This window comes from Elephas maximus, chromosome 15 (genome assembly GCF_024166365.1).
Source record: "Elephas maximus indicus isolate mEleMax1 chromosome 15, mEleMax1 primary haplotype, whole genome shotgun sequence".
Lineage (NCBI taxonomy): Eukaryota > Metazoa > Chordata > Mammalia > Proboscidea > Elephantidae > Elephas > Elephas maximus.
Window position 1 is genome coordinate 79,947,171 of NC_064833.1, and position 20,002 is coordinate 79,967,172.

General features: G+C 35.4%; 1 protein-coding gene across 7 annotated transcripts in view; it reads right to left on the minus strand.

The window, feature by feature from the left end:
* YTHDF3 (YTH N6-methyladenosine RNA binding protein F3) overlaps positions 1-20,002 on the minus strand; it is a 52,258-nt gene that overhangs the window by 27,906 nt on the left and 4,350 nt on the right. For 5 of the 7 annotated variants that reach the window (XM_049853724.1, XM_049853723.1, XM_049853725.1 and 2 more), the window contains 2 exons: positions 17,694-17,779; positions 6,707-8,305 (listed from right to left, as the gene is read on the minus strand). In XM_049853724.1, the coding sequence (XP_049709681.1) occupies positions 6,707-8,305; positions 17,694-17,779 (1,685 nt within the window). Of the gene's footprint in view, positions 1-6,706; positions 8,306-16,087; positions 16,200-17,693; positions 17,780-20,002 lie in introns of those variants that run through there. The other 2 variants (XM_049853726.1, XM_049853727.1) reach the window with 2 other exon arrangements.

Here is a 20,002-nt window from a genome sequence, read left to right on the forward strand (position 1 = left end):
GCGGGGGGGCATGATGAACTGTTTGTATCCTGACTGTGGCGGCAGTATTTTGAATCTATACATGTGTTAAAACTCAAAGAATTGTACATCCCCAAAAACATCTATTTTACTATGTGTTATGTAAAACTTTTTATTAAAAAACGTTACGTACACGAATGTTTTTTGGAGTCTTATTTGCATCTGCCAAAAACCAAAACCAATGGAAAACAAACTGTGGTACATCTATACAATGGAAAACCACTCAGCAATAAAAATACTGACATAGATGAATTGCAAAGACATCATGCTGCATGAAAGAAGTCTGTCTCTAAAGATCACATATTACATTAATCCACTTAAATGATAAAAAATACCTTATGAAGCAGAGAACATATCACTGGTTGGCGTGAATTACGGTAGAAGGAAGGCTTGACTACACAGGTGCAGCATAAAGATTTTACAATTTTACTATACACAAATTAAAGAAAAAATAAATGGGAAAACAATAAAGAAGAGGAAGACTTTTTTAAAATTATAATTATGGAAAGTAGAAGTAACCTTTAAACACAATAAAATCAAGATGGACTCCGGATAAGAAATTCAAGTAAGAAAACAATCTAATGTAAAGGAGAGCTGGATGCAATTATGTAATAAGCAAACGAATTATTTGTCACAATTTAAAACTTCAAAAAAAAAAAATCACAGAATCCACAATAAGCAAATCAAATCAATGACACAGAAATACAAATGTGAAAAATCTCCGAATGCAGAAAAAAATAATAAAGGTTAATCACGACACTCAGTATGTTTGAGTGGAAAAGTCTGTAACCCAGAAATTCTATACCCATCTAAGCTGTTTTTCTCATATCATGGCCAAAGAAAGGCATTTTTTGAATCTGTTAGTATTCAAAAAATGTATTAATTACTCTTCCTAAAAAGTTAAATAAGAGGAGAATTAAAATAAAGTGAAAAGTGGGCTAGATATGTTATAGAAAGATTGGCAGTAAACCATTAAACAATTTAAATGTTAAAAAAAGTTTAAATTTCATTGTATCTATGGTTATAAAACAATACGCAAATATTATAAATAATTCCCTGAGACAACTATATAACACAAAAAATAATAAAACTAGGGAAAAGCTGGTAATGGGGAACCTAAGGTCGAGAAGGGGAGAGTGTTGATATGCTGTGGGGTTGGCAACCAATGTCACAAAGCAGCATGTGTACTAATTGTTTAATGAGAAGCTAGTTTGCTCTGTAAACCTTCATCTAAAGTACAAAATAATAATAATAATAATAAAACTAAGACACTTTATAGAGTAGGGTAGAGAAGACAAAGAAGTGTCAACTGCTTCCTCAGTGGAGGGAGAAAGAAAGGTTGATCAATATTTCCTTGACATGAATCTTTCCTCCCTGGGTAATCTCATCCTACCCCCACAGAATCGACTGTTTGAAAACAAAAAGTCCCTGTATCTGTGACTCCCACATCTCTTCAACTGCCTAATGAAAGAGATTCTGCTGCCTAAATTTCTCAAAAGCATATCAAAATCAGTTTGTCCCAAAATGAAATCTTTTTCATCCGGATCACATCTCCCAGAACTCCAAATCCCACTACTTACAAGAGCAGTCAATAACATCACCATTTGCTGAACTGCTGAGCTCAGATACAACTTTTGATCCCCCTTTTCCCACATTTCCCATATTTAGCTGGTAACCAAGTCCTCTGCTTCTTTCAATTTCTCTAGAACTCATTTCTCAACTTTACTAAAGCCATTTTTTTTCCTGCCTAACTTGGAATGCCTTCCTCACCTTTCTACCTATCGAACTTTAACACTTCATGACACAATTCAAATGTCTTCTGTCACTTTGACTCTTCTCCAACTCCCCTTTGTGTAAAATTAACCACTCCCTCTTGAACGCTTTTGAAATTTAAACTGATGAAGTATCTTACTGCTCTTACTATTTTTCATCTCAAAACTTCCACCAATAATTCTTATCACATTGTCAGATCAATGGCCAACATAAAAAAAAAAAAGGGATCTTAAAATTTGAGTGGGTTAATGTATAAATTAACAAACTTAACATTTCCACACTGCTTACTACCGAACTCGTGTGTAGTATGATTACAATTTTCTAACTTTTCCATGTGCTCACCCTCTCCCATACCATTAAGAGAATCAAGGTTAGAGTCCAGTTTACTTGATGCAGCTAGATGCAAACACATATACCTTGAATCTTAATCACTGTTTTATTCTCTGGCTGCATGTACACTTACAGAACCAAACTAATAATAGTTTGTAACCACTGTTGTTTTTAGATGCCGTTGAGTTGGTTCCGACTCATGGAAACCCATGTACAACAGAACAAAACACTGCCCAGCCCTGCGCCACCCGCATTATCATTGTTATGCTTGAGAGCCCACTGTTGCTGCCACTGTGTCAATCCATCTTATTGAGGGTCTTCCTCTTTTTCGCTGACCTTCTACTTTACCAAGCATGATGTCCTTCTCCAAGGACTGGTCCCTCCTGATGTAACATGTCTAAAGTACTAGTATGTATAAACTACTACTGGCTTTATTTAAATAGAATAATGAATATTATGATACAAAAGATTAATAATTATATGGAATCTCAATAAAGTAAAAATTCCAAAAGGAAAAGTATTCTTCCTCTTAGGGGTAGCAGATGCTCAATAAATACTAAATGAAAAACATACCAGAACTGAAAACCATTTCTAGAAGCTACTGCCCATATTCTCTCAGGCTTATCAAAAAATTATGGAGCGATTTCAAGGCAATATCCTGATATACTCTAGTTCTGTCGGTCTTCAAAAAAAATTTTAACATCAAGGCCTGGATGAAATAACAGTAAGACATAGTTTCAACATTTTTATTGATGAATACTAGCTTCTTATCATCCTTCCACTTCCTAAAATAATTTACAACTCCTTCTCAAGTTGGAATGCACTGAACCATATTCATCCAATTCAATTAGTATTTCATTAAATTAGCTACTGAACTCTGGACAAGGTTGCTTACCAAATAACTGACTTACTTAACTAAACTTCAAAAAGTGTTTGCACATGTAGAAACCACTGAACTGGTGTATGTTTTGCTGTGTATATTCTCAAGAACAGCAGCAGCAGCAACAAAACAAACACAAATTGAAAAAAAAAAAAAAAAAAAAAAAGCAGGGCTTGCCCTGGTGCACAGTGGTTAAGATGGTTAAGAGCTCGGCTGCTAATCAAAAGGTCAGCAGTTCGAATCCACCAGCTGCTCCTTTGAAACCCTAAGGGACGGTTATACTCTGTCCTATAGGGTCGCTATCAGTCAGGATCCACTTGACAGCAACAGGTTTGGTTCTGGTTTGGCCAACAGGTAAGTGAACCTAAATCTAAATCTGGCCTTACTCCTAGATACGCTATTAAGATAGTAAGATGCCCATTCCCAAGAGCTTAAGTTTTATGTTACCAAAATAAAGCTTTTACTTCCTACTATATTCCCCACACCCAAAATATTCTCCAGCAGACAGTAGTTGCTCAATAAATAAATCTCGAAAATGGCAACACTATTTGTTAGCACATTCACCATAATGGCCCTAAAGATTTTTAATTTTAATGTTAAAAAAAAAAATTTATTGCTGTGAATTCCTTGGAAAAAAAAAAAAGTATAATTTTAAATACAGTAAGTCCCCGGGTTACAAATATCGGACTTAGGGACAACTCGTACTTGCCCTTTAATGTTATGCAAATTTGCCTTCACTTTGAAAAGACTGAACCCCTAAACCAGAAAAATAAATAAATAAATAGAACCAAACCCATTGCCATCCAGTTGATTCTGATCCGTAGCGACCCTATAAACCAGACCGACTCCGCTGCCATCGAGATTCTGACTCAGAGTGACCCTATACTAAAGATAAATTCGTCACAATCACCTTCACTTGCTGCATGGGCAGCTTTTCAATCACTGAAAGGCTTCGAGCTTTTCTGCACTGAAGGAAGACTAAATAAGAACCTTATGCACCTGTTCTGACTTACCTACAAATCTGACTTAAAGACACAGTTAGGAACAGATCTCATTCGTAACCGGGGACTCGTGTAACCTGATACAGTACTATGGGAACCTACCCACTGCCATCTGGATTCAGACTCAGACAGCAACACTATAGGACACAGAAGAACTGCCCCACAGGGTTTCAAAGGCTGTAATCTTCACAGGAACAGTCTGCCACATCTTTCTCCTGCAGAGCAGCTGGTGGGTTCAAACCTCAAACCTTCTGGTTAGCATCTGAGTGCTTAACCATTGCACCACCAGGGCTCCTTTATGTGAACCGAAGTACTTAGAACTTATTACTGGGGCCAGATATGGTGCTGAATGATCTCATACTTTGTATTTAATCACATCTTTTATACTTCATATTCACTTATCAGGTCATATAATAACCAATCTTGCACACTGGTTTTATCCCTATTTTCCCAGAATATGGAACAAACTCAAAAGTCACATGGCTAGTAAGTAGTTCCAAATTCAATGCTCTTTCCACTAAGTGCAGCCAGAGAGAATATTATCAAAGTCTTTGTGAGACACAAGGGTGACAATCCATCCTCCAGAAAGCAACCTCTTGGCACAAAGACTTAGAGAAAAGTCCTCAAAAAGTGTAGAAACTACAGGAAATAGACCTGAGAGTAAGCAGATACTAACCCATGTACAGAAAACATCTTTATTGGACAATGAAAAAAGTGAGTTTTTATATTCTGAAGACTATTCCTCAATTTGCTTGGATTAAAAAAAATAATAATTAAAAAATATATATTAAATTATTCTGGGACACAGCTTCTTTAAAAGCTGTCTTCTATTAAATTCAATTTTCTCCAACAATCCATTTAAAGTTAAATTCAGCAGGGCCTTTGCCATTGTTATTACTCCAAGAAAAAGTTTCTAACAATTCCATAAGGCAGTCCGCAGGTTAGGAATGGGATCCAGTCCTAAGTGTCTTCAAGGCGAATTTGTAGGTAACTTGGAACAGGTGCATGTGGTTCTTATTCAAACTTACTTTAATGCAAGAAAAGGTTCGAAGCCTTTTCAACGATGTAAAAGCTGCACATGCAGCACATGAAGGTGATTGTGATGAAGAATCATTTCAAAACCAAACCCAGTGCCCTCGAGTCGATTCTGACTCATAGCGACCCTACAGGACAGAGCAGAACTGCCCCCATAGAGCTTTGAAAGAGCGCCTGGGGGGATTCGAACTGCCTACCCTTTGGTTAGCAGCCCTATGCCACCAGGGTTTCCATTTCAAGGTGAGGACAAATTTACATAACATTAAAGGGCATTAGGAACCCAGGGACTTACTGTGTAGCAATCACTAGCACCAGAATCACCTGGGATACTTATTACAAAATGTACACCACCAGGTCCCATCAAATTACAATGGATTGGATTACCCAGATGTGGGTCTTGAGAATCTGCACTTTCAGAAAGTACCCCAGCAGATTTTAAAGATCTTAAGGTTTGAGAACTGCACGCGCAACGTTATTTCAACCTCACTCACCACTGAGGAATGCTGGATGAAGCAGTCCCCTTCTGTGCAGAACCAAGAAGACTTAAGACGTGTAAGTTCACATGCAGAAACGAAGCAGGGGAACCACTGACGTTTTGCATGGACAAAGAATTAAATTCCTGTTTTATCTTAATTTTCTACACAGGACCTTTCCATACAAGAAAGGTTATTTGCTAGAAAAGCTGGTAACTTTAGCCTGCTTTATTAGCAGTTTAAATGCATTGTCTATAGAAAAATCTGCTGGTTACCAACTCCAACATCCACTCTCCCTTTCCTCCTAACAACAGGCCCCCAAATTTCTCTTAGTTTGGAACAGAAAACACTCCCCAGCCTCCCCTGTGCTAGGTGGCCCTGTAACCAAATTTTGGGCAAATGCGCCAAGCACACAGAGGGTAAACAGAATTAGAGGCAAACTCCGCACAGGCTCTTCCCAACTCTCACCTGCTTTCCTAAAGCCCAACCCCCACTTTAAGTATACAAATTACAAAAATGCTTCAGAATTTTAGGCCAAAAAAGAAAAATTATTTCTCATGGATACAGAATAAATATTCAAACATTTATTTAAAAGCTGTTTCAAACTCCAAACACATACGTTTTCTCATAAAATAATGTTTAAGATTAGTGATTAGTCCCTGGCCAGTTCATCAAAGTCTTATTTAAAAAAAAAAAAAAGTTGTCACTGAGTTGATTTCAGGCCAGACTCCACGTACGCCAGAATAGAACTGTGCTCAATACGGTTTTCAACAGCTGATTTTTCAGAATCGCCAGGCCTGTCTTCTGAAGCACCTCTGGGTGCACTCAAACTATCAACCTTTCAGTTAGTCCCTGACTGCTTAATAGTTTACACCACTGAGGGACTCCCATGTAAGTCTACTTAATTCAACATATAGAACTCCTCCGGGTTTGATGAACACTGAGACTCAATGACCTTAATCCCCCAAGTAGCATGAATAGGCAAGAAGCAAATTCAGAGGAGGGTTTACTCTTGAGAAGGCAGGAATGCCTCAGAAGGGGCACAGAGGCCTTCAAGGGTATTAAGGTCAAGCTGTGTCTTAACCTAATTAGTTGGTTTCCTACACAGTGAAGTTCTTAAAATCAAGGCATTTAAGAATATCCATCCATGAGCCCACCCCAGAAGACCCTACCCACAAAAATCGCTGTACTCTTACCCTACGCATGGCTTCCTCCTCTTCTTGACGCTTTTCATAATGTGCAAAGTCATCGAAGATTGAGGTGGTATGCTTGAAAGTAGCAATTATTTTAAGCACTTGCTTAGCTTTTTCTAGGGGTACTTCTTGAGTGTCCCTTGAATTGGTAACTGGTTTGTTGTCATTATTTTCTAAACGAATATGCCGTAATTGGTTATTGGGAACATCTTTGACAAAGATCCATTTAACTTCAAATTTGCCCTTCCACTTATCCTGAGACCAGACACCAGCATATGCGTTGTAGTCCACAACTGACTTCATCTCGGCCACTCCACAAAAATGTCCACTACCATTCACACTGAAGAGTAAATAGAGTGGGCCTTTCCCATTCAGGGAGCGGTAAGCTGCATCCAAACGCTTATTACCATGCTCAGTACTACACCAGATAGAGTACTTAATGGAACGATGTATATCATCTTCAGAATAGCTTTTGATTATAAACACACGTCCATTCTTCAGGTTCCAATCAAAGTCTTTGGGATTGTAGTTGTTTATGGCCTTTAGCTTTTCCAGCACGGGATGCACTTCTACACCAGAAGGTGAAGCGCTGATAGGAACGACACCTAAACCAAAGTTTTCACTGCCCGCTCCGTTGCTCTGGTTGAAGCCTGCTCCCCTGTTACGAGGAGCTACCCAGCGATTCTGCAGCTGCTGCTGCTGGGGCTGTACTTGGTGAGGCTGGGCCTGTGGCTGAGGTCCTTGTTGCTGCTGTGGTTGTGGTGGCTGAGGCTGCTGTTGAGGCAGTTGGCTTTGCACCAATGTGGGTGGTTGAATTAATGGCTGAGGCTGCTGGATTATAGTCTGAGGAGGCAGAACTGGCTGGGCTGGTGGAGCCTTTACCACTGACCCCTTTTCATCCCAAGTTCCAATATTCATGTTGTGTTTTATAGGAGGTGGTGGCACAGCAGAACCCCCAATTCCCACATTGCCCTTGGGTTTAAGTTTCGGTTGAGGTTTGGCAGGCTTTCTGGCAATGGCAGCCCAGGAAGTCGGTTTAGGCGCTGCACTGCTAACTGGGGGCACACTATTGGTTGCAATGCTAGTCATACCAGTGCTGCTCAAGGCTGTACCCACAGTTTTTGTCACTGCAGCTGTCAGGTCACCACCAATTTTCAGTCCAGTCATACCTTGCTCAATACTGCTAATGCCAGGCACCTTACTCAAAGTATCATTGCCAAATCCAGCCTGTCCATCAGTAATAGCTCTCCCAAGAGAACTAGGTGGATAGCCATAACTGCTACTATAAGCAGAACTTTGTGTTGATTGTCCCTGAGATCCACTTGTCCCCCATGTAGAGAAATCAGCATTACCAGGAAAAAAGTTAAATCCATGTTGACCAAGAAATGGAGGGGTATTTCCTAATGCCCCAGGTTGACTAAATACACCATCTGGTATATAATGATGTTCTCCATTACTCATTTGTCCATAGGTTGTCAGATATGGCATAGGTTGGTCTCCAGCTGTAGACCATGCTGCTTCACCAAGAGAATATGGAAATCCAATGGATGGAGCATAGTAACTAGGCATATACGGATCTGACATTGGTGGATAGCTGTTACTCTGGAAAACAAAAGACTGCAATCAGTAGCGAAATGTCCTCTTAAGAGTAGGAAAAAAAAAAAAGACATCTGAAAGATTAAAAATTGAATGGTTTTAAATAAATGAAAAAGACATACCTGCTCTAGATAAACATTAAAATTTCAAATTCAATCTTATCAACAGAAAAATCAGATGATGAGCACTCATTTTAAAATGTGTGTTACAAAATTACTTACAAGGTTTTCTGAGGGGATTATTTCTGTTTCGAGAGTCAGCTCCTCTGGAAACATTTAAAAATACTGTAATTTCTACAAAAAGCAGATTTATAGATTTTGCAGGTACAATTTTATCATTAACAGCCAGCTGTATTTTTAAACACCTGCTGTATTAAAAAATTAACATTCAAGAATAAAACTTAGAAACTGCCAAATGATATATGAATTATTTTATCAGCTTATATGATAAAATCAGTTCAGCTATTAAATACTGTACTTTCATAACGAAAAAAAATAAAATGAGGAAGCGCGCACACCGAGGGGGAAAGAAAAAGGTCAAAGATTATGCCCTAAAGCATGACCCAAATTTGTTTTCATTTTGAAAAAAAATAAAACCCTTACCATACTTTCCTAATGGTAGAATAACAGGTACCCTTTTTTCTGTGTACTTGCCTCTATTTTTAAATTTTACACAATACACTTGTTACCTTCCTGATCAAAATCATTGCAATTAGATCAACTTTAACAGTACATATTATTAAATGGTCATTCATTTAGTGATCTGCCAAAAATCAAGGCACGAAATTCTACACACACACACTCAGATTTATTACTAATCAATGTAAAAAATAAATATTTTAAGGGTTTCCTTTAAAAATGGTTTTTTTATGCCAAATAAGTATCTGATAGTAGATTTTCAATCCTTGGTTTAGGCATGATTTTAAAGTCACAGAGCTTTGAAATGCATACTTAAGCAAGGTGTAAAAATCAGCTGAGATCTGGTCAGAACAACTAGCATTTCCTTCCAAGGGTCAACACCACTTTGAAGACTTACTAGTCACCTCCTTTATATGTGAATTATATATAATGACTGGGACTATTCTGCAGCTGCTTTCCCATTCAAGAAAGTGTATCAATATAAATGAGTGATAACAACATCATGGATACTACCTTAAGTTTACTATAAATTATTTTTTAAAAGCTTATCATTGAAAACTGGGATGCTTTATTATTATTGTAATTACTTTATTATTGCTGCTATTTATTATTACTATGCTTGTGAAACACCTTGCAACTGTTTTAACTATTCACTGTCCATGAGAAAGCTAATTTAATATGTTGTGTTTTGAGATGATTCTCAAAAGAACTAAAAAGCTGATAAAGTTTTACCGGGTATTTCCAATAAGCTTGGACTTCACCACTACCACCACCACCAAAAAAAAAAAAAACAAAAAAACAAAAAAAAAACTATAACTTACTACTGTTTAAAGAAAAAAAAGATTTTTCAAATATACTTATTACATGTATTTTACTATATTCAAGCCTGAAAATTCATGTTACTATTAACTAATGTAGTTCAGCATATTCTTTAAACTATATTGGATAATTATAAGCTATATTTGAAAATATACTCAGAGAATGTTCACAATATTAGTACAAAGGAAACAAAGGAACACAATAGTGGCATCATTACGGAGACCAACACTGGAAATACTGACCGCTATAATTAAATACAACTACAAAGAGGAGATGAGCCCTGGTGGCACAATGGTTCATCACTCAGCTGCTAACAAAAGGTTGGCAGTTCAACTCACCAGCCACTCCATGGAAGACCTAGTGATTTGCCCTCGTAAAGAGTGTAATATATGGGGCAGTTCTACTCTGTCTACAGGGTCACTATGAGTCAGAATTGACTTGATGGCACACAACAACAAAAACAATTCTGCAGGAAGCTCAAAATCACCAACTGGTTTTCAAAGAAAAAATATTTGACAAATACAGTAAACTTTAGTAGGTATGAAGGCATATACACGTGTGTGTAAAATCACTAAAATATAGGCTAAAAATAAAACTATATTCATAGTGCTTCATACTGACAAGTCAACGTGATACAAAACTCTAAACAGAAACTTAATAAAAATAAACTGAACTTTTAGCCACTGTCTTTAAACAGAATTAAACACATCCTTTTCTTTCATTTCACAATTCCAACCAACACTTACATTGTAAAAAACACTGTTATAAGATACTCAGAGAAGAGAAAACCTACACTTAAGTGAAAAAGACAACACAGGGAAAGTAAAGATATATATATATCTATATTTTTTTATATAGATATATGGGGAGAGCAGGAGAGCTGGGCTGAATATGGAGGTAATGAAGTTTCTACATTTTAATTTTGAATGCTGGCAATATCTGACTTCAGTAAGTCCTTGCCTGGCTGTGGGACTGGAAAAGCACACCAGGTAGACAGTTTTTAAGTTCATCCTTCATAATAAACTATTTCTAAAATTACACTAATAACTTACAGTGAATATTACTTCGCCATTAAAAAAATGCTGAAATCTGCACAACAGTTACACATCAAGTTCCTATTTTGTCTACAGTCCTAGCTCAGTTCCTACCCACCCACTGTCATCAAGCTGACTCTGACTCATAGTGACCCTACAGGACAGAGCAGAACAACTGCCCCACAGTTTCCAAGGCTATAAATCTTTAAGGAAGCAGACTGCCACATCTCTCCCCTGTGGAGCCACTAGCAGGTTCGAAGCACCAACTGCTCCACAGTTTCCAAGGTTTTAAGTCTTTACGGAAGCAGACTGCCACATGTTTCTCTTATGGAGTGGCTGGTGGGTTCAAAGTGCCAATCTTCTGGTTGGCTATTTAGCGCTTTAACCACTGTGCCACCAGGGCTACTTAGTTAATTCAGGAGTTGGCAAATTAAAGGGCTAGAGGGTAAATATTTTAGGCTTTGCGGCACACATCTGGTCTCTGTCACATATTTTTTGTTTTATATATTTAACAACTCTTTAAAAACTGTTAGCTCAAGGGTCAAACAAATATGGCATGAATTTATCAACCTCGGGTTTAATTTATTACCTAATCTAGGCTAATTCCTAGAACGAAAAAAAAAAAAAAATCCCCTAAACCTATTCTACTAGATTAACGGGGAACAATTTTTTTTTGCAAATTCTTTTACCTATATGGATGAGTCAGACACAACTTGGGTACGGCAGCATTTACTAAATATTTTTATAATTTTATAATTATTCTTTACAAATCATTACTTTTACTTTGTTGTTGCTATTAGTTGTTAGGTGCCGCTGAGTCGGCTCCAACTCATAGCAATGCTATGTACAACAGAACAAAAAAATGCCCAGTGTTTACTTTTATTAGTTCCCCCCAAATTAGTGATTTTGTCAAAGTAATAGTTTAAGTTATAGTGGTTTAAATGGTTTATAAACTATTGAAATGTGCTCCAATAGGTGTTACCCAAACAAACGTTTTTCAATCCTAAAAAAAAAAAAAATGTGCCCCATTAGTTAAATTACCCACCGAACAGTAAGCCAGCTTTGGCTGATAAAGTAGAGATGTCCCACTGCCCCTCTCTGATTACAGAGACGTTCAAAGTGCTACTACTACTGAGTCTCTGAGTGGTGCAAATGCCCAATGTGCTCGACTGCTAACAAAAAAGCTGGAAATTTGAGTTTACCCAGCAGCACCTCGGAAGGCAGGCCTGAATGATGTACTTTAGAAAAATCAGCCGTTCAAAACTCCATGAAACACAGTTGGGACACACGTGGGGGCACAGTTACAACTTGGAACTGATTAGAATCCTTGAGTATATTACTGTATAAATGGCCTGCTGTTTATCAAAAATGCTAACCGCTTATTTTCCAATTCTTTCAGTAGTTTTAGCTGAATAAGATTATTTTTCCTTAGTTCTACCAAAGCCTTGGGTTTTGGTTCTTGTAGGAAAAATTGTAGGAAATTCTTTACAGTTTAAAAGCAGGATATAATCAACTCTGTATGAATTGGCACTTTGACTTTAATTACAAATGTTTTTACCTATGTATCAATAAATTGAAGATAAATTTTTAGTTGCTAGCTCAGTGGAATATCAATGAGAAAAATGTACCTTGTTAGTTAAGAATAAGAAAATTTCCAGTTACTGGTGATGGAAAATAGTAACTCAAAGCTTTACTTTTTCCTTTTTCTCAAACCTAAAAGGAGGGATGTAATCAACTTAATATTTACTTCCAAAGAATCCTCTTTAAGAGTCCCTTCATGATTCAGGAATTTGTTAGTAACAAGGAAATGTTACTATGTTCTCTAAAGACATGCTGCTACCTTTAAACAAACTGATGTGAAACGTTTGGTACTTTCCCCATACACAAATTGGAAGAGGAAAAATAACAGTAGTGTATAAATATGAAAAGTGATACAATGATTACTAGATATAATTAAATGTACTTGACACAGAAGATTCAAAGACTTTTTACCCACAGCGTAAATTTAGAAACAATCTGGAGAGGCCATCTAACATGGTACTCAAGTGAAGCCATGCAATACCTAGGATCCAATCCCAGGCGAGGTACTTGCTAGAAATGCCAAAGAGGCTGAATTTCTTCCTCATGGATTCTAAGGAAATATACAGAGCCTAAGACACATTATTTTTTTTTTAAGACACATTATAGGGTTGCTATGAGCTGGAACCAACTCAACAGCAATAGTTTTTTTGTTGTTGTTGTTTTAAGACACATAAAATATACAGGAAATGACAGTTATGTTTACTAATACAACTTGTCTCTTTAAAATATAAATGAATCACCACGCACCAGGTATAATTTCAAACCTAGCCTGAATATTAAGAGTATAAAGTGGTATGATATAGTAGTCTCAGGATACTGGCTCAATTTTTTAATCTCCTACTTTCTATGTCATTTACGTCAAATCATTTAATTTCTATAAAACTATCTTCATCAGCAAAATGGGAATAATATCTGCTGCAGTTCTGAAGATTAAAAAAAAAAAAAGTTTGTAATTGCAAAGCGCTATATCAAAGTAGGAAACCCTGGTAGCACAGTGGTTAGTTGCTATGACTGCTAACCAAAAGGTCTGCAGTTTGAATCCACCAGGCGCACCTCAGAAACTCCATGGGGCAGTTCTACCCTGTCCTGTAAGGTCGCTATGAGTCGGAATCAACTTGAAGCAACAGATACAGGTATATCAAATGATGAGAACTTAGCCCTTAACTTATTTTTTTTTTAATTTAAATACTAAAATATAAAAAGGATTAAAAGCTCTTCCTTAAAATTTCAAAATCATTTATAACTATTATCTTTTAGCTTTGTGGTATAGACAAAATATTTCAAGAAAAAAAAGTTAACAGTAAGAAAAAGTTCTTACTACTGTTCTAACCTGAGGACATTTTAATACAACTAAGTGGTAGCTCAGCACCTTTCAGCTGCAATAACCAAATATACATTTTTACTTCATTATGTATCAATCAAATTTCTAAGAAAGATCACTGTACAATGTCTTAAAAATTCAATAAAAGTGGGTATGGCATTATTCACCAACAACAGCTAGCGCTTCTGCATAAAGCAAAATGAAAAGTGCTTTCCACTAAGAACCCAAGGTACTTCAAAATCCTGAACTGACTTCTGAATAAACAAAATGTAAATAACATTCAGTGGTTTTAATATTTGCATGTATTTCTTATAATATTTAAAAAATATTGTACTTTTAAAAAAGTATCATCTGCATACATCATAAGGATGTCTTAAGAAAAAATGTGTTATGATACTCAATTGATCTGAATATTTCATCAACCCTAATTCTTCATTTCCTAAACCAGATAACCAAATTCATTCACCTAATATTAATGACTGCCTACTATATGCCAGATACCATGCCAGTCACCCGGGACAAAAACAAGGACAGGTCTCTGACCTGGAGCACTTCGCAGTCTAGTAGGGAAGGCATATTTACCCTGTACTGCCGTAGGTGCTGTAATTGAAGAATGAAGCAAAGCAAATACTCTAGTACAAAGAAGGGGGCAGATAAGCGGGTAATTCAGAAAAGCAGTCACAGAGCAAGAGACGTGTGCGGGTGCATGAAAAAAACATACATGAATACAAAGATTCAGGTCATGAAAGAAAAATATATGGAACGTATTTATTGTATTTTCAAAAAAAAATTGTCTATTTCCCTGGATAAATCTAATTGGGAAAGTTGACAAAAGATAGAGGACAAAGGGGAGCGAAGCTGTTTTAAAGCCACTCTTACGGTAGACACATCCACATCAGAAAGCCGTTCTCAGTCTTTAACATGTCCTAGACACAATCGGACTTGAGTTTTAAGAAGACTGCTTAGCTGGCAATATAGAATAACCAGTTAGGAAATCTCCGCAACAGGCAAAGATAATGAAAACCTGAACTAAGTAACGGCAACGATAGCAGGGATAGGAAATGAACAAAATTCAAAACGTTATAGTATTTTCTTAATTCTCCATGCCTCTTTTTTGGCTCAAACTTGTTTTCCAATTTATTCCTCTAATTTACATGTACAAATTACCTGGCATCTTTAACAATACCAATTAAAATCTGAGTTTCAATCGAATTATTCTGAAGTACCATTGAAGAAACCTAACTTTAAGACCTGAACACTGACAGTTACTTTTAAAACTAGTACGAAAATTATTCCCTACGAAATTCAACACTATAAATCATAAAAACACTGCCACAGAAGTAAAAAGACCAACAGTTTGAAAGTATTCCCTGGGTTTGATCTGAATTAGATCTAAAATATATGAAACAATTTCAAACACTGGTCAAAAACATCTTTATCTTCAAAAGGCTCATTTTTGCTATTTATAACTTTAAAATTAGGTAAAGGGATTTAATTTTAAAGATGTGCTACATGCTTAGTTGAAAAAATGTTTAAAAATTATTTTAGGTAGGTCAGTACAAGGAGCCTAAATACTTGCATAACTTTAAATCTGAATAGAATTACTTGACGTACTTCACCAATAAATCCAGTTTTTACCAATATGCTCTGATAGTACTATTTAAAAGTCAAAAAAATTTTTTTAATTTCTACTTCAGCTTGGTAAATACAAATAACTTAAATTCTTGTATACGCTTACCTTAAAAAATTCCAATATTTCTTGATTTTTTTCCTCCGATAAACCCAGCTTTCAATAATCAGTGTCAGTACTCTTTAAAAGGTAAATAACCATGCACCCTCATTACAGATAATTATTTTTAGAGCTATAGAAAGATGACTGCTGAAAACCTACAACCATCTAGTTTCGTTTACTCCAGCACTGGTGAGAGGAGAGGTACAGTGTTACCTTACCAGAATCAAACTTTGAAATTTCTCTTTAAATATCACATAAATATATTGATCCAAATAGCACAAGTGATGATTTAATTAATGTAAAGCATAAAATCTTTCCATTTGAATATCCCATTAAAATAAGTAGTTTATAGATGTTTTTGCCCCAAAATAAGGCAAATTTTATGATGCCATTTAAAAATCACTAGGGTTTACTAATGTAAATGTCTACAACCTTTAAAAAAAGGTGGGGGAGGAGGGTTTATAAATGAAATCTTATGCAGAATTCCAATATATGAAACAGAAGAGTCGCAGAGCACAGCTTTGGCTCCAGCCCGGTGGGACTCAGGGCATCCCCCCTGAACTCCCCTAGGCAGCCCCTGAAGCACTTCTGTGGAATGCCAGAAACCACTCTTCTATCTAAGTCCCAGTGACAAATAATGAAAAGGTATAAAATATCTGTTACCAAGTAAAATAAGTAAGAGGATTCTCTCAGGTAGCAACTGCCAAACGGTGTTTGATAGTCCACTAAAATTCCTTTAAAATAGAGTTTGAACAAGTTAGTTAGAGGTGCTTCACACTACATCCTCCTAAAAATTCACTTTACATTATCATACATAAACTAGAATACCAAGTAATAAACTAGCTCAATTGTTTAGACCAAATAAATTTCCCAAACTGATCTGATTAATTTATCAAAGCCCTTTTAGGGAAATATCCACTACACCTCATAGTAACAGAATTCCTCAAAAAGAAGTTGAGAAACACTGCCATTAGGGATGTTAACTAAGATTATTGTATGGATCTAAATATAATAAAAGCATATTTCTTTTAAAACTTTGCTTTAAATTTCACAATAAATGATCTTCCCATACTTTCCCTTAATATATTCTCTCACAACCTTTAGGTGAAAATGTAAATTCGTTACTGAGATAAGAAAACTAGATTTTGTAAGTACCAAATGGACTTTTTCATTCTTTTGAGAGTAGCCAAGCTTTCACAGATTGCATCATCAATTTTTATTCTTTCCCATTTATTAATTCCCTCCCAGTGTATTCTAAGAATGCAGTTCAGCAGGTAAGAGGCAGTGGTTAAGGAGAAATGACCAAAAGATAGATCAGGCTGTATACAACCACACCTTTCTATAGTCCTAAAAATAATCCTATGTTCTACAAATTGAGAACTACTCATTTCAATTTTTCTCTACAATTATACAGTAATATTTGATCCCTTGTTCTTTTATAGTTTCCAAAAAATCTACATGCTAAAATGTCAAGATTTTTTTAAATATCTTTTTTTTTTTTAGCAAAACAAAAGCATTTTCATTCTAGAAAGCTCTCTCCAAAGAAAAAGATTAATACAAAAAATTTTTTAAATTTCTAGCGGTGATATGTTTTTAGTAACAGGAATGAAGACTACACAGATATAAAAAAACCATTGTTTTTCAATGATTAAATCTGAATTATTGCTGTACACAAATCACAAGATCACATAATTGAGAAAAATTCAAACACAAAAGAGTATCTAAAGCCACCAGTTATTTGATTTGAGAAAATTCTCTATGTTCACAATATTGAATCAAGTATTTAAAAAGTCTTTAATCCTATTCTCTGAAGTTACCAAGTTAGAGTAAAACTTTCAATAATTCTCCATGAAATTAAAATCGAATGCCTTATAAAAAGAAAACTCTACATTTACCCAAAAATTTCAGGAATAAACTAGTTTTTCCCCCCACATGTCCAGGTAGTTAAACCTTGTATTTTGCTTTAGCTATGAAGATATGCCAATGACATTAAAAGATTAAATTCCCTCAACATTCCAGAAAAAAAAAAATAAATAATAAAGCAGTAACTTCACCTTTAAATCTTTATTTCATATTTCAAAATCGTTTTCAGCGACCCACAATATCTAAAGGAAAATTCCCTTCACCATAAACCTGCAACTGCTATTCACTATTATGCAAGCAAAATATACTATGGTTAGTCTTGCTCAATTAAAATATTTATCTGAAAAACCATTTAATACTAATAAAAGTTTAATTTCCTAAAACATGAGACTATAAGAAGACTTACCTGATTTGTCTGGCTACTTAAGTATGGCTCAAAATCATCATCATTTACAGCATCTTTTTGATGAATCGAACCGTTTTGTACTGAAACTAAAAAACACATTTGTATTAGATATGTTGTAACTAACCTTATGAAACTCACAGCACAACCTAACATTTTCAATATTTTTCAAACCAACTCAGAAAGTTATCCTGAGTTCTTTTCACGTAAATACCCTCTTATGGATAAACTATTTTGGATACAAATATTTATATGTCACAGAAAACTTACAAATTTTATAAATATAAACTCAAAATTATATATATATACAAACCACGTATATATATATATACTTTCCATTACCAAAAACATAAATACCCCAACTTCAACAATGCAGTAAGCAAAGTTTTATGAAAGTGCTGGAAAGGGTTCCCTAATGGTATATTTGAACCTAAAATATACCAATTAGTGCTGTAGAAAACATGATTTCTGAATGTTCTCTACCTTTGTTTAAATCTCCATATTATTTAGTTCAATGTAATAATAGAATAACTTTATCTATTTTGATAACTGAAGTTAAGAGTAATTGTCTCCAGTTAAGAAAGTAGAAAGCAGCTAAAGTTCACTTAAAATATTATAATAACGAACAAATACATTTATAATTATAAAAAATCTTAAAAAAACAACAAAAAAAGGCCCTTAATTCTAAATAAAAAAACACAAAGACTTTCGTATTAAAGCACAAATAAACTTATCACATCAAAGGTAGTTCCTGCAACACATGAGAAAACCAGTCAGGGCATAATTTATAATGCCAGATTTGTTCAGAGGCCATTTCCACAAATGCTCTCTAAAGCTGTTATTCTCAATGCTGTGTCTCAGTGCTTTTGAGCACAGACTCAAAAGGTAAGAAGGTCCTAGGTTTGAATCCCAAGCCTACCACTCCATTAAGTGACTTAACCTCTCTAACCCACTTACTACTTCTCTGCTCAAGGAGATTATTAATACTACCTCATCTCATCTCAGGATTAAATAACAGTGCTTAATCATCTTCTATATTATTACGTAAAATTACAAGCACCAAATAGGACTAGAAAACGACTTTGGGACAATAAAAACAGATGCTTTACTAGGCTAAAAGTTGATATGGTAGTACCGTCTATGTAAACATACTATTCTACACTCCTCTCGAAACATATGAAATGAAAATAGTTGAAAGTTTCTGATGGATGTCAACTATCTTTTTGGAAACAATCTTGCAGAAACAAAAATAAATCAATACCTGAAGATTTACTGCTTTAAAATACTCCATCACAAAGTATAAAGGTTGGAAACAATGGGTTTTAATTGGCGTTTCCTCAATAGTACCACAATATTTTTACTATTCCTAATTTTGCCAATGAGTTGTGCTCACCTAAAACGGAATTTTATAAGCTGACCAGCACGGGAGCAAAAATATGTGAAATCATGTAGCTCTCTGCCATCCACTGAGTAGAAGCAATTGTTCAAAGAAATGATGATACTCTAGTTTAGCCTTCAAGTGGATCTCTTATGCTACATTGCCCCTCTGAGGCCACAAAGCAACCTGAAGGTCAACCTGATCGTGGCTCCTCTGGAGTGGTTTAACTGTATTACTTGATGAGGATCACATCAGGGTTAAGCTAAATGTGTTCCCCAAAGTTTAAATATGTAACAGCCACTAGAAATAAAAACAAAGAGGAGGGTGCCTTAGGTTATTTCTGGTGCCAATATACGGCTGGAGCTAATCATACACTGGCTTTATTACTCCTTTATCAAATGTAGTCATGCATGGTCTACTACCTCTTAAAAACAAAATTTGTCACTATTAGACTATTACACTAGTACCTATTGGTCAATATTTGAAACTGCTAACCATTTCACAATTACAACTACCTCTGTATTCATTAGATTCTCAGAAACCTAATCCATACTGCTACTCTAGTCCAAAATCACTTTATAAAAAATTTAATTGAATATGTTATGCTGCCATCCTTACTCATTTCCTCCTGTTCTTTCTCTTTTTCTAACAGACTGAGACTGAGAACTCAATATTCTCATACATTACACAAATAGTCTCCCACCATTTTCAAAGGAAGCATAAATATATCTAAAAATGTCCTAAAATACTATTCAATAAGTCAAATTAAGAAACAAAATTTTATTAAAAGTATTTCACACGTACTGACAAACAATTTGCATTAAATTAAAATCCAAATAAAATGCTAACCCCTGATTTTCAGAAGCATACCTTCAATTAATTCAACTGTCACAGACTTTAGTTTTTGAACATTAATGACAATCTAATATCTTGG